General features: G+C 42.1%; 1 protein-coding gene across 1 annotated transcript in view; it reads left to right on the top strand.

The window, feature by feature from the left end:
* The first annotated feature begins 8004 nt into the window (after nt 1-8004).
* The window catches only part of MTUS2 (microtubule associated scaffold protein 2), a 472945-nt gene continuing 467957 nt past the window's right edge, over nt 8005-12992 (top strand). The window contains exon 1 of the mRNA XM_040340468.1: nt 8005-10328. Coding sequence (XP_040196402.1) covers nt 8193-10328 — 2136 coding nt within the window. The 5' untranslated portion in view covers nt 8005-8192. The remainder of the gene's footprint in view (nt 10329-12992) is intronic.

The following is a 12992-nucleotide window of genomic DNA, read 5'->3' as shown; positions in this document are numbered from 1 at the left end:
TGGGTTTCTCTATGTGGCCAGGCTGTGAAAAAGTCTCACATGTGGTATCACCATACTCTGGAGAATGTAGTTTGGGGTTTATTTGAAAGTATGCATATGCTGTGTGTGAATAACTTCATTTTTTTAAATAATGTTTTGTAAAAAAAAAAAAAAATCTCAATTTTCCCAAGAATTGTGGGAGAAAATGTCCTCTTGCTAAATATCTTGGACTGTCTACTTTACAAAAAGTGGTCATTTGGGGGGTATTTGTACTGTCCTGATATTTTAGGGCCTCAAGAAATGAGATAGGCTGTCAGTATATCAGGTGACTGTGATCAAATTTTAATGATTTGCACCATAGCTTTTAGACTCTATAACTTTCACACAGACTAAATCATATTCACTAATTTGGTTATTTTTTACCAAAGATATGTAGCAGCATAAATTTTGACTCAAATTTATGAACAATAATTACTTATTTGACACATTTTATAATAAGAAAACAAAAAGTGTTTTTTTTTCAACATTTTTGCTCTTTTTTTACTTATATCACAAAAAAGAAAAAACCCAGTGGTGATTAAATACCGTCAAAAGAAAGCTCTATTAGTGTGAAAAAAATGATAAAAATGTTGTTTGGATACAGTGTTGCATGACTGAGTAATTGGCATTCAAATTGTGAGAGCGCTGAGTGAGAGCACTGTGCATAACTATTCACCCCCTGAAGTCAATACTTTGTAGAGCCACCTTTTGCAGCTATCACAGCTCCAAGTCGGATTGGATAAATCTCTATGAGCTTGTCACATCTTACCACTGGGAAATGTGCCCATTCCTCCTTGCAAAACTGCTCCAGCTCCTTCAAGTTGGATGGTTTGTGCTTGTGAACAGCAATCTTTTAGTCTGACCACAGATTTTCTATTGGATTGAGGTCTGGGCTTTGACTAGGCCATTTCAACACATTTACATGTTTCCCCTTAAACCACTCAAGTGTTGCTTTAGCAGTGTGTTTGGGGTCATTGTCTTGCTGGAAGGTGAACCTCTGTCCTAGCCTCAAATCACACACAGAGTGATACAGGTTTTTCTCAAGAAAATCCCTGTATTTAGCACCATCCATCTTTCCCTCAACTCTGACCAGTTTCCCGGTCCCGACTGCTGGGGATGGTGTTCTTTGGGTGATGTGTTGGGTTTGTGCCAGACATAACGTTTTCTTTGATGGCCAAAAAGTAACATTTTAGTCTTATCAGACCAGAGCATCTTCCTCCATACATTTTGGGAGTCTCCCGCATGCCTTTTCACAAACTCAAAACGTGCCATTTTGTTTTTTTTGCTGAAAGTAATGGCTTTCTTCTGGCCACTCTGCCATGAAGCCCAACTCTATGGAGCATATGGCTTATTGTAGTCCTATGTACAGATACTCCAGTCTCTGCTGTGGAATTCTGCACCTCCTCCGGGGTTACATTAGGTCTCTGTGCTGCCTCCCTGATTAATGCCCTCCTAGCCCGGTCTGTGAGTTTTGAAGTGTGACTGTCTCTTGGCAGGTTTGCTGTTGTGCCATGTTCTTTCCATTTAGTTATGATAGATTTGATGGTGCTCCTAGGGATCATCAACGATTTGGGTATTTTTTTTATAACCTAACCCTGACTTGTTTGGAGAGTTCCTTGGTCTTCATGGCAGTGTTTGGTTAGTGGTGCCTCTTGCTTAGGTGTTGCAGCCTTTCAAAAAGGTGTGTATATGTCATGACAGATCATGTGACTTCTGAAGGTAATTGGTTGCACCAGAGCTTTTTATGGGCTTCATAAAAAAAAGGGGGTGAATACATACGCACATGCCAATTATCAGTTTTTTATTTCTGCAAAAATAGTCTTATGTATAAATTTAACAAATTTTACTTCACCAACATAGACTATTGTGTTCTGATCCATCACATTTAATTCAGATTAAAAAAATATTGAATTAAAGGCTGTAATGTAACAACATAGGTACATTTTGATATAATGGGGGGGGGGTCTTTAATAGGGGGTGCTTATATAAGAAGACTCTGATCTAATGGGGAGGGGTGCTGCCTGCTGATCTAATGATCACCAACCATTAGATCAGCAGTCATTGCCCATTAGAGACCCCCATTACAGACATCCCAACCTGCAAAAACTAATTTCAGGGAGGGGGCAAACTCATTTCAGGGAGGTGAAGTTTTGTGCAGGTGCTCCCCCCTCCCCCACACACATTAAATGCAGCCTTACCAATGGCAATTAAATGCAGCATGATCAGTGGCAATTATATGCAGCTATACCAGTGCCTATGGATCCCGTGGTCACTGATACATATTTGCGACTCCTTTGATACATGTCACACTGATTCAATGTATTATTGGATCAGAGTTCCGTCTATCTAGGACTAGGGACTTTGTTACAGTCCTCCACCTTGCACAGACTGGGACATCATCACCAGTGGAGCTTTAGGCCAGGGCACCCTTGGGCCTGACCACTAACAATTCAACTGGCCGTCCCACTGAATCTGCTCACCGGCCATCCCACCAACTCTAATTCTCATGCCCACCCAGAATCATCAAAATACCTCTCCACAATGTAACCCCATCATCCTCATCCCCATCCAGAAGCATCCACATCCTGGAGATTGATGAGGATGATTCTGGGTGGGGATGAAGATGAGAGTTACATTGTGGATAGAGACTAATGATTCTGGGTGGGGATGAGGTTGAGAGTTACACTGTGGAGAGTCTCTCCACAATGTAACTCTCATCCTTATCCCCACCCAGAAACCCACAATGTGCCTTGCCAGTGCCTTGACAGTGCCTTGCAAAAGTATTCACCCCTCTAGGCATTTTTCGTGTTTTGTTGCCTGAAATTAACATGGATTGTTTGAGGATTTGCATAATTTTTTTATTGTGAAGCAAACCACAATTAGGGGGTAGTTTTATGGCATTTTTATTAATATTTTTTTTTTACTAGTAATGGTTTTTCAGTACTGCGACATAATAATAAACCGCATCATTGTTTTTTCACCTTCTATTTGCTGTGCCTAATTTTTGTGTAGTGAACCCATCCAGGGGGTGTCAGACACCCGCTGCTGAGCTAACCCCCACACAATGTGAAAAACAATGTCTGGGCCATGAGTACAAAAAGTGAGATAGGCTTAAGTGCAAAACGGTTAAATTGTTCTGTCAAAGATTTAGAATCGACTTGGCAATGTTTCTAAATGCTAAGCTCCCCTTCACTTTACTTCCGCAGGTAAAATAGGGCTTTTGGAATTACATAGTAATTAAGCCTATTACAGTTCACTTTCCGTGTTAAAATAAGAATAGAGTTGCCTAGATTTACTTGTAAGAACCAAGTGTACTTTTAATTGTAAGTGACATTTTATTAAGCAGCCATTGTTAGTGGAATCGAAATGATTGCTTGGAGGAATTCCATCTACAGTAATTCCACAGAAATAAAGGGTTTCCTTTTTTGTTGTGCATTGTCTGAAGTAACACTCATTTCAAAGTGCTTTATTTACAATGGTTTTGTACAGGGCCGTTGATAAGACCCCATTAGTTCAAAAGCAGGAGGAACGGATGTACTGCCTTATTGCCAACACTGATCCACTGGCTCCCCCTGCAGCTCTGTTGACTTCTCCTTTCCTTCTTCCCTCCAGCTGCACTGGAAGGCGATCCATTCAAGTCTCTGTGCCCCCCCCCCCCCCCAGTGTGTTCTATTTTCTTGCACTGTTGGCTTCCCTCCTTTCCTCTCCCACCGGCTTTTGCTGGAGGTCACACATGGAGGTAATTTCAGGATGGAGAGCAGGGGGGCGGCAAACATATCATATTTACCTGCCACTTCCTTCCCTGAATGAACACAGTGAGCAATCTGTACCATTCACTCCTTTGTCCATTCATCATTGAAGCATAATAAATTGTGTTTACTATAGCACACCCCTGAAAGAGCTGCTGAAAAACTTGCTATCTTTTCCCTTAGCTTGCTGAGTTATACAAAATTGTCCCACAGAATCTAGTGCTGGCAGGAGACTAGGACTTTTACCCAATGAGCCAGAATAGAACTGACACAGTCACTAACTTCCAGCGACAGGTCAATTACTCATATGGCCACAGGATCATTTGTGTCCCTTTCTGATATCCACCAGGCCCTCTCTAGTGAGGGGGATACAAAACGCACACCACCATAGGACATCTGGACACTTCGGCCCAGATTCACAAAGCACTTACGCCGACGTATAACAAGTTACGCCAACGTAAGTGAAAATGTGCTCCATCGTATCTGTGCACCAGACCCACAAACAGATATGCGCCCAAAAACCAGGCTACACCCTGCCGACGTAGCTTGCTTACGCCGGCGTAGGGTGGGCGCACATTTAGGCTGGGTGCATGGTGCAGCTCCTTACCTGTTCATCCGCTACTGTACCCCGGCTTTCTTACACCCTCTTGGGGAAAACCTGAGGACCGTGACCTGGTACTAGCTCGCAGCTAAATCCATCTCCACCATTAGGAGCTCTGGTGAACACCAGCTAGTACTTAGATTCTGCACCTCAGGGGAGCCTGTGTCATCTGCCAGAAGTGACTGCCTGTCCTGCCACTGCTGTAGCAACTGGCCTTCGAGCTTGAAGCCTGATCGTGACAGTAGATAACACCTACTCAAGGATTGATATGTTGTTGGTAGACCAATATTACTTGAGTCAGGTAGACTCCTCATCTTTTGAACCGATCACCATATCGGACCATGCCCCTATAAGTCAATTTGTGAATCCGGTACCGACTGGCAGCATGGAAAGAAAATTGAGATTAAATGAATCCATTTTGGATGATTAGAAGAATGTGGGGTCCCTTTCCTATACATTAGCACAATATTTTCAGAAGAGGTATCAGACCAAGTTGTATGGGAGGCTCACAAGGCGGTCATCCAAGGGGAGTTAATCTCCTTGGGATCACGTATTAAAAGAGAGCGACAAAAAGAGATTGTTATGCTCCTGGACGAAATACATAAAACGGAAATTAAACATAAGGCTCTTCTGAAGTTAGAAGAGGCGCAGAAACTGTAAAAGTTGAGGATAGATTTAAAACAACTACTGGATCGAAAAGTTCAAAAACAAACAGAGATATTTTGCCCACCGTTTTTACGAACAGGGAAATAAGAGTGGGAGATTATTAGCCAGACAACTAAAGAAACAACAGGAACAACGCCATGTCCACAACATTAAAATGGGAAATAAGCAAATAATAGACTCTCAAGCAATAGTAGCCGAATTCCATCTTTTCTACTCGTCTTTGTATAACATAGATCAGGCCTCTAGGGGGGCAGCAGATGGAGGGCAAGAGGATAGGATCTGGGAATATAAAGTGGCCTCAGGGCTACAGGCTATACCGTCAGAAGCCCTGGAAGATATGGAAAAAGTAATTTCTATTGAAGAGCTGGAAGGAGTGATCTCTGCGTCAAGCCTGGGCAAAAGTCCGGGACCTGATGATTTTACAAATATGTATTATAGGAAGTTCGGCCTATTCCTGCTGGCCCAGCTCTGCAGATATCTCAACGTGGATTTGAAGTCCATACCTCTGCCGGCAGATGCCCTCCTGGCATACATGACAGTCCTCCCAAAAGAGGGGAAATACCCCCAGAGTTGTGCCAGTTACAGGCCCATCTCCATTTTGAACTCCGACGTGAAACTCCTGTCTAAGATTCTGGCCTTGAGGCTACAGGATCACATAGATCAAACAGGGTTCATGAAGGGCCGAGAGGCGAGAGACAATACTATTCGTGCTGTTCATGTCATGCATTGGATGCATAAAGGATCAAACCAGATACTGAGTGTAGTAATCTCAAGAGGAGAGCCAAACCCCTTTTTTTCTCTCTCTCTCTCTTTTTTGGGGGGGGGGGGTTGAAATTTGGGTGGGGTTCTGTGTCTGTGAGTGGTGTTTTCCCCCACCCTAGGGAGGTGCTCTGGAGGGAGGAATAAGGCTATGCAAAGGGTAAGAAAGCCACCCACCCCTTTTTTTTTTTTTAGATGGATATTCACATGGTATTCATAGAGTTTATTTATTTTCGCTCAGGACAAGAGCAATTACAAAATTAGTCATTTTAAAATTTCAGGTAAAGAAAGGTATGGGGTGGGGTGGGAGGGGAGGGAAAGGTTAGGGGGAGGTGGGAGAGGTTTAAAATAATTTCACTAGACTAATATGGAACTTAAAATAGTCAAGATAAATATAATCTGAATTTAATAATACAGGAGGTGGGTTTTGCTTTTTTCTTTTTTTTTTTTCTTTCTCTCCCTCTTTGGGGTGGATTTAGAAAACACATAATAAGGCGCTATTAAGCTCCTTTCTTAATCCAAATTATTTATTTATTTTAATTGGAAAGGAAGCACGAAAGGGGTGGGCAGACGGGGGAGTGTGCAGGGTTTTTTTTTTTTGTACATTTTCTGGAGGGGGCGGGGGACTGGGGTTCCATGGCAAAGAAGGGAAGGGAAGAAAAGGGAGGAGAAGGATAGGGGAAGAAAGGGGGAAGGAAGAGGAAGGAAGAAAAAAAATATGATTATAGATCTAGAGCACCTCAAGCGGAAAGGGGAAGGGGGATGAGTGTTAAGCCTCGTACACAGGCGCGGTATACTCAGCAAGAACCAGCAAGAAAACTGCTGGCAGAGCTTCCTTGCCGAGTATACCGAGCGTGTGTATGAGGCTTTCAGGTTTTTCGACAAGAAAACTGCCCAGAATCTAGATGAGAAAAATAGAGAACATGTTCTCTATTTTTCTCGTTGTGAGATTCTCGGCAGTTTTCCTGCCGAGAAACCCGAGAGTGTGTATACTTGCCTGTCGCCGTGGAAACCCGTACATGCTCAAAATGACTTTGACGCATGCGCGGTAGCTTCCTAGGCATAGGTAGGGTGCAGCAAGATGGCGGTGACGGCATCAATTGTGACGAGTGCATGCTCGTCGTACGCGATGATGTCACCGCGTTCTTGCCTTTCAAGAGAACCGTGGTTCTTTTGAAAGGAGATTCTGTACACTCGGGCGGCAAGAGATTCTTGCCAATAATTCTGGCCCGTGTGTACAGGGCTTTATATGTTAAAATGGTTGTATATGGACAAACTGTATGGAATGTTTTTTGTCTTTTTATTTTTTATTTTTTGTCGTAAATTTAAAGCGGAGGTTCACCCAAAAAATAATTTTTTAACATTACATTCAGAGTTGGCATAATGACAATTGGCTGTTTTTTTTTATTCTATCCCCGTACATACCGTATTTTCACCGCCGCTTCCGGGTATGTCTTCTGCGGGACTGGGCGTTCCTAATTGATTGACAGGCTTGCGACCATCGCATACTGCGCGTCACGAGTTGCCTAAAGAAGCCGAACGACGGTGCGCAGGCGCCGTAAAGAGCCGCACCGACGTTCGGCTTCTTTCGGCAACTCGTGACGCGATGTATGCGACGGTCGGAAGCCTGTCAATCAATTAGGAACGCCCAGCCCCGCAGAAGACATACCCGGAAGCGGCGGTGAAAATACGGTATGTGCAGGGATAAAATTAAAAAAAAACTGCCGATTGTCATTATGACAACTCAGCTGAATGTAATGTTAAAAACACATTTTTGGGTGAACCCCCGCTTTAAGATTGTTATAATAAAGGAAAAAAGATATTATAAAAAAAGTAAAGCCTCTTCTTTTATTTTATTTTTTTCTTTAGGATATGTAAATGTGGTAAAGCTTCACTTTGTACAGAATACCTAATCAGGTACAAGGAAAAAAAAAGAAGCATTTTGCTTCCACACCAGATAATGGAAATCAGCAGAGCTCTACCACATTTACTAAGTATTGGGGAAAAAAAGTGCAACTGCACTTGCAGAGTGCACAGTCTATTTGCCTTTAGTAAATCCAACAATAGTGCTCATGTAGGTACCTTTTTACATAAAACAAGTTGAATTGTCTTATATAAAATTCTAATGGCCGAATGAAAGAAAATGAATTATTTAAAATATCTTGGATGCCATTCAATGTAATTATACATCTTTATCTTTCTTACAGATAACAGACTGTAAAGCAATTGACAACAAGATCTGTCAGTCAAAAAGTGGTCCATGGTTAAAGAACATCCTGACTAATCTCAAAGAAAGTGCACATGTGGAATCAAGTATCATGGGTCCAAACACATATCTGTACACGTAGAAAAAGAAAATACATATTTGATATCTGTATATCTGCATGTGAAAGGAACATATGAAAATGAGTATTCCACTGACTCCAAGCAAGGCATGCTGCACTGACAGAGAGAACAATAGCAATGATGAAAAAAATGATAATGAAAGTGTGGCCAGTTTAGGTGACACAAATGCCAATCAAATTTTCACAACAAAGATATATGACGACAAAGATGAAATCTGCAGGGAGGACAAAACAGTTGGGCTTGGCACTTGGCAGTCAGAAAACTTCACGCATTCAGAAAACCTCACGCATTTGACCAAGGAACCCAGTAGGCTGGTTGAAGGGAGCATTGACTCTCCAACAAGTGAACAAATGTTAGGTGCTCAAAGATTGCAAGCACCATCAAATCGAGATCTAAGCAAAGAATATATGACTGATGATGCTAAGGACAGTTTAAAAACCTTTAATATTCAAGGACAATCTCCTCTAAATTCAAAAGTCAGCTTTTATGACAGAAGCTCCCAAATTTCCATTAGCAAAACAAATGAATCTTCTATAGGAATTTATAATAATAGTCTTAGTAACGTAACCCAAACTGAACGTTCTAGGGTAAAATCAGGTATTCCTTCGCCTAAATCAGAGCCTTTTCAAAAAGAACATATCTCACCTACGCCATCTATAGATTCACCTTCTAGATACTCGCAATACCTTGATACTTCAAATTCTGGTGTTAAAACAACAGACATATCTGCTCCGGCTGACCATTCCTTAGGAATATCTTCTCATAATCTAAGTAATACCTCAGAGGAGAAGAAAATTGTACTTTATTCTAAAACACCTACCTCAAGCATCACTGGCCCAGATTCGTCAATACTTGACGGAACCGTAACCCATGTTAACAAGCAAAGCACATTGCCACCACCTACTCATGCAGATGACCACTCTCGTTTAATCTACAAACCTCAGGTAATTTGTAACATACCAGAAGCACAACTATATCAGGGTCCAACCAACAAACTATCAGAACTACCAGACTCTAAAATGTTGCAGTCAAAACTGCCTTCCCCACACAGACTAGAACATATATTGCTAGGAGAGGCAGCTGCATCAAGGAGAATGGACAGTGTGTTTGAAACCAGAAGATCGCCTCTGTCTTCTCCATGTGGTCAGGTAGCTGTTCCTCATACAAACAAAGTGGTTAAGCCACCAGGGACATTTCTATTAACTAGCCCTTCCAATACAAGGCAACACGATTATCAAGCTGATGTATCATTCAGCGAAACAAAAGTGCCATTCTCTCAGGTCTGTAACATTCAAACTGGTCATGCTCAAGAATTGGAGTCCTTAAGAAATAAAGAGTTGAGCAGCAAGCCTGTGATCAGAAAAACAACATCACTCACAGACTCTCTGGATAATAAGATCAGTGTGAACAAAGACAGGCATTCTGCACAAGATTATCTCTGTCAGGACAGTGACAATTTTCTTTCAAGCAGCAATGTGATGACTTTGAAGGATAAAATTGCTGTGGTTGACAGTAAAAGGGCTTTCCTTGGACGAAAACATCAGTCAGATGTTTTAAAAGGCAGTTTGAAAGAGAGTCATAGGGACCCAACAGATTCTGTTTTATGTACTCCTTCTTTTTCGTGCCCAGTGGCGGCTGTTAATATTAATGATCAGCGCATTGCCTCACCGAACAGCTTTAAGGATCCTAGCACAGCTCATGTTGACAGATTGTCACCTTCCCCAGTGCTACCTCCTATTGAGAGTACACAGTTGTTTAACATATCCCCTAAAGCTACTAACAAGACTCTTTGTAACAGCGGAATACCGAAACCCATACTGGTACATTCCAAACCTTCCATTACTATCCAGGGAGAAACAGAAATAAATCATAATATAAAGCCAGAGGAAACAATGGAACAAATGCTCATTGCTCCGATACCTAAACGTGTACGGCCTAAAATCATCACATATATCAGAAGGAACCCCCAAGCAGTTGATAGACTGCCATTTGGGCAGATGAACATGCCATATGTTCCTCCATCTTGTAATGTTCCAATACCAAAGGAGCATGATATATTGAGTAGTGATGGTAAATCCACCAATGTGTTGCTGGATAAATACAAAACTGATGTACACAAACCACGAATATACAGCACTGGTCTGATGATTTCTGGCATAAGGCCTCCTGGGCATCATTCTCTAGAAGAGGTAAGAAAAGTGTTTTCATATGTTTGCATTTAAAAAACAGCTCTCATGGTTTTGTTATAGTTTTGGGTGTAGCAAAAAAAGAAGATAACAGTTTTGAAAGTACAGAGTAATTATGTTTCTTTTCTTTTTTACTAATCCCTTACTTGAGCTAGACACAGGGGGGTTGATTTACTAAAACTAGAGAGTGCAAAATGTGGTGCAGCTCTGCACAGAAACCAATCAGCTTTAGTGTGAATTGAATGCAGGTTTTCCACATCCAATTCACAATAGCGGGAGGCTCTAAGGAGCCAGTTCGCATAACTCCGCTGCGGCTCCGGTGCAAACTTGCACCAAGTCCTGAGCGTCTTTTTGTCTGTTTTAGGTCCGAATTCAGCCCAACATTCGGGCTGAAATCGGACCTGAAACCACAAAGAGGGATGCACCAGACCCCTGCTGTGAGCCGCATGCGGCTTAGATTTTAACCCAGCCTAAATGTATTTTTGTCAAAGCTTAATTGAATAAGCTGAAGTTAAAGCTGATTGGCTACCATGCACAGCTGCACCAGATTTTGCACTCTCCAGTTTTGGTGAATCAACCCCAGGGTGTTCGTGCAGAAAGATATAATACATCCACAGTGGCATCAGCTAAATGTTTAGGAATTTCTAACCCACAGTTTAAAACAGTAAATTAAAGTGTTTTTCTGGGAAATACTTTAAAAAACGTATTCAGTAAACCTCTCCAATATGTGCACATGTTCTCATGTTTTTTCTCTTAAAAATGTTGCAAGTACAAAAAATACCTGTTAATACTGGAAAAAATACAGTGAGTTTACTAACTTTCGGTGCACACTACCTCTGCTGCATGTCAGTCTCAAGCAGTGTTAATGTCCTTTCACACGGGCGGTCCAAACAGGTCCGCCTGTCAGTTTTTCAGGAGGACCTGGCGAACCATTTATTCACCCCCATGGAGCGGTGGATGTCATATGCACTGACACCCGCCGCTATCTGATCCGATCCTGTCCGCCAAACATAGACGAATGGTGGCCCTATTTTCCAACCATCTGGAGGATCAGATTGGATAAGATCAGGTGAATACAGACATGCGGTCTGTTTTCACCCGATTTCCTCATAGGGGAGAGCAGGACTATGTCCGTGTCAGCTCTGCACAATGAGGGGAGACGGATATGTCATCTGCCTGCTCAGTGGGGATCAACGAAGCCTATGTGACCCTTTATAAGCCCTAACTAGGGCACAATGTGAATAACGTAAACCTGTAATCAAAATGAATGAATATACAGTGCTTGTGACACTTATGAGGTGATGGCTGTAAAGTCCATATGTGAAATAAAACAAACTAAATGATAAGTCCACACATCCCTTAATGGGGCTTCTATGGAATGTTCATAACATCACTTGAATGTCCAAAATAGGTGAAATACTAGTGAGCAAGTGAAAGTGAGTAATCCACCACGATAAGGTAAAAGCTTACCAGATGGTTTGAACTCAAAAAGACATACGTCCTATGAGTCAAACGTGCTTATGTTGGCAGACGCCAGAAACTTGGAACATCAACTCTGGAGACATTTTCTTAAATTAAGAAAATTCACCAATGGTCATTGGGGTAGTACGCTCCATAAAGGGTATTTCATATGAAGAAAAGGACAGGTTCTCCCATGTCTGTGTCCAGGTTGTACAGTGTCGCCATATGAAACCACCTCTCTGCAAACTGTGTACACGACTCTTTTTTGGTGCACTGGTGTGCAGTCATGTTGGAAGAGGAAGGGGCCATCTCCAAACTGTTCCCACGAAGTTGGGAAACAAAATGTCTTGGTATGCTGACGCCTTAAGATTTCCCTTCACTGGAACTAAGGGGCCATACCTCTGAAAAACAACCCCACACAATAATCCTCCCTTCAGCAAATGATTTGGACCAGTGCACAAAGCAAGGTCTATAAAGACATGAATGAGTGAGTTTGGGGTGAAGGAACTTGAATGGCCTGCACAGAGTCCTGACCTCAACCCGATAGAACAAACACCTTTGGGATGAATTAGAGCGGAGAATGCGAGCCAGGTCTTCTCATCCAGCATCAGTGCCTGACCTCAGAAATGCATTTCTGGATAAATGGTCAAATATTCCCATAGACACACTCCTAAATCTTGTGGACAGCCTTCCCAGAAGAGTTGAAGCTGTTATAGCTGCAAAGAATGGGCCAACTCAATATTGAACCCTACCGTCTGAAGACTGGGATGCCATTAAACATCATGTGTGTGTGTAAAGGCAGGTGTCCCAATACGTTTGACAATATAGTGTATTCGTGTTTTAATTGATTTTAGATATAATAATAGCAAAATAAATACAAACAAAAGTTAGGTTTACAGTTCAGTGCAAGCTTACCTGAAAAACTCCTTTCCTGTTGGGTCCTTTCCACAACTTCGTAGATTCCTTGCGTTTTGTACGGCTTCTGCTCTGCTAATTTCTTTGGCTTACTTTTGATTTCTAAGGACTATGGCCCAGATTCTCGTAGATCGGTGTATCTCTGGGCGGGTGTAATGTATCTCATTTATGTTACGCCGCCGCAAGTTTTTCAGGCAAGTGCTTTATTCACAAAGCACTTGCGTGTAAAGTTGCGGCGGCGTAACGTAAATCACCCGGCGGAATTCAAATTCGGCAGGTAGGGGGCGTGTT

The sequence above is a fragment of the Rana temporaria genome, chromosome 2, assembly GCF_905171775.1.
Source record: "Rana temporaria chromosome 2, aRanTem1.1, whole genome shotgun sequence".
Classification (NCBI taxonomy): Eukaryota; Metazoa; Chordata; class Amphibia; order Anura; family Ranidae; genus Rana; species Rana temporaria.
This window is presented reverse-complemented; position numbering and strand designations above follow the sequence as displayed.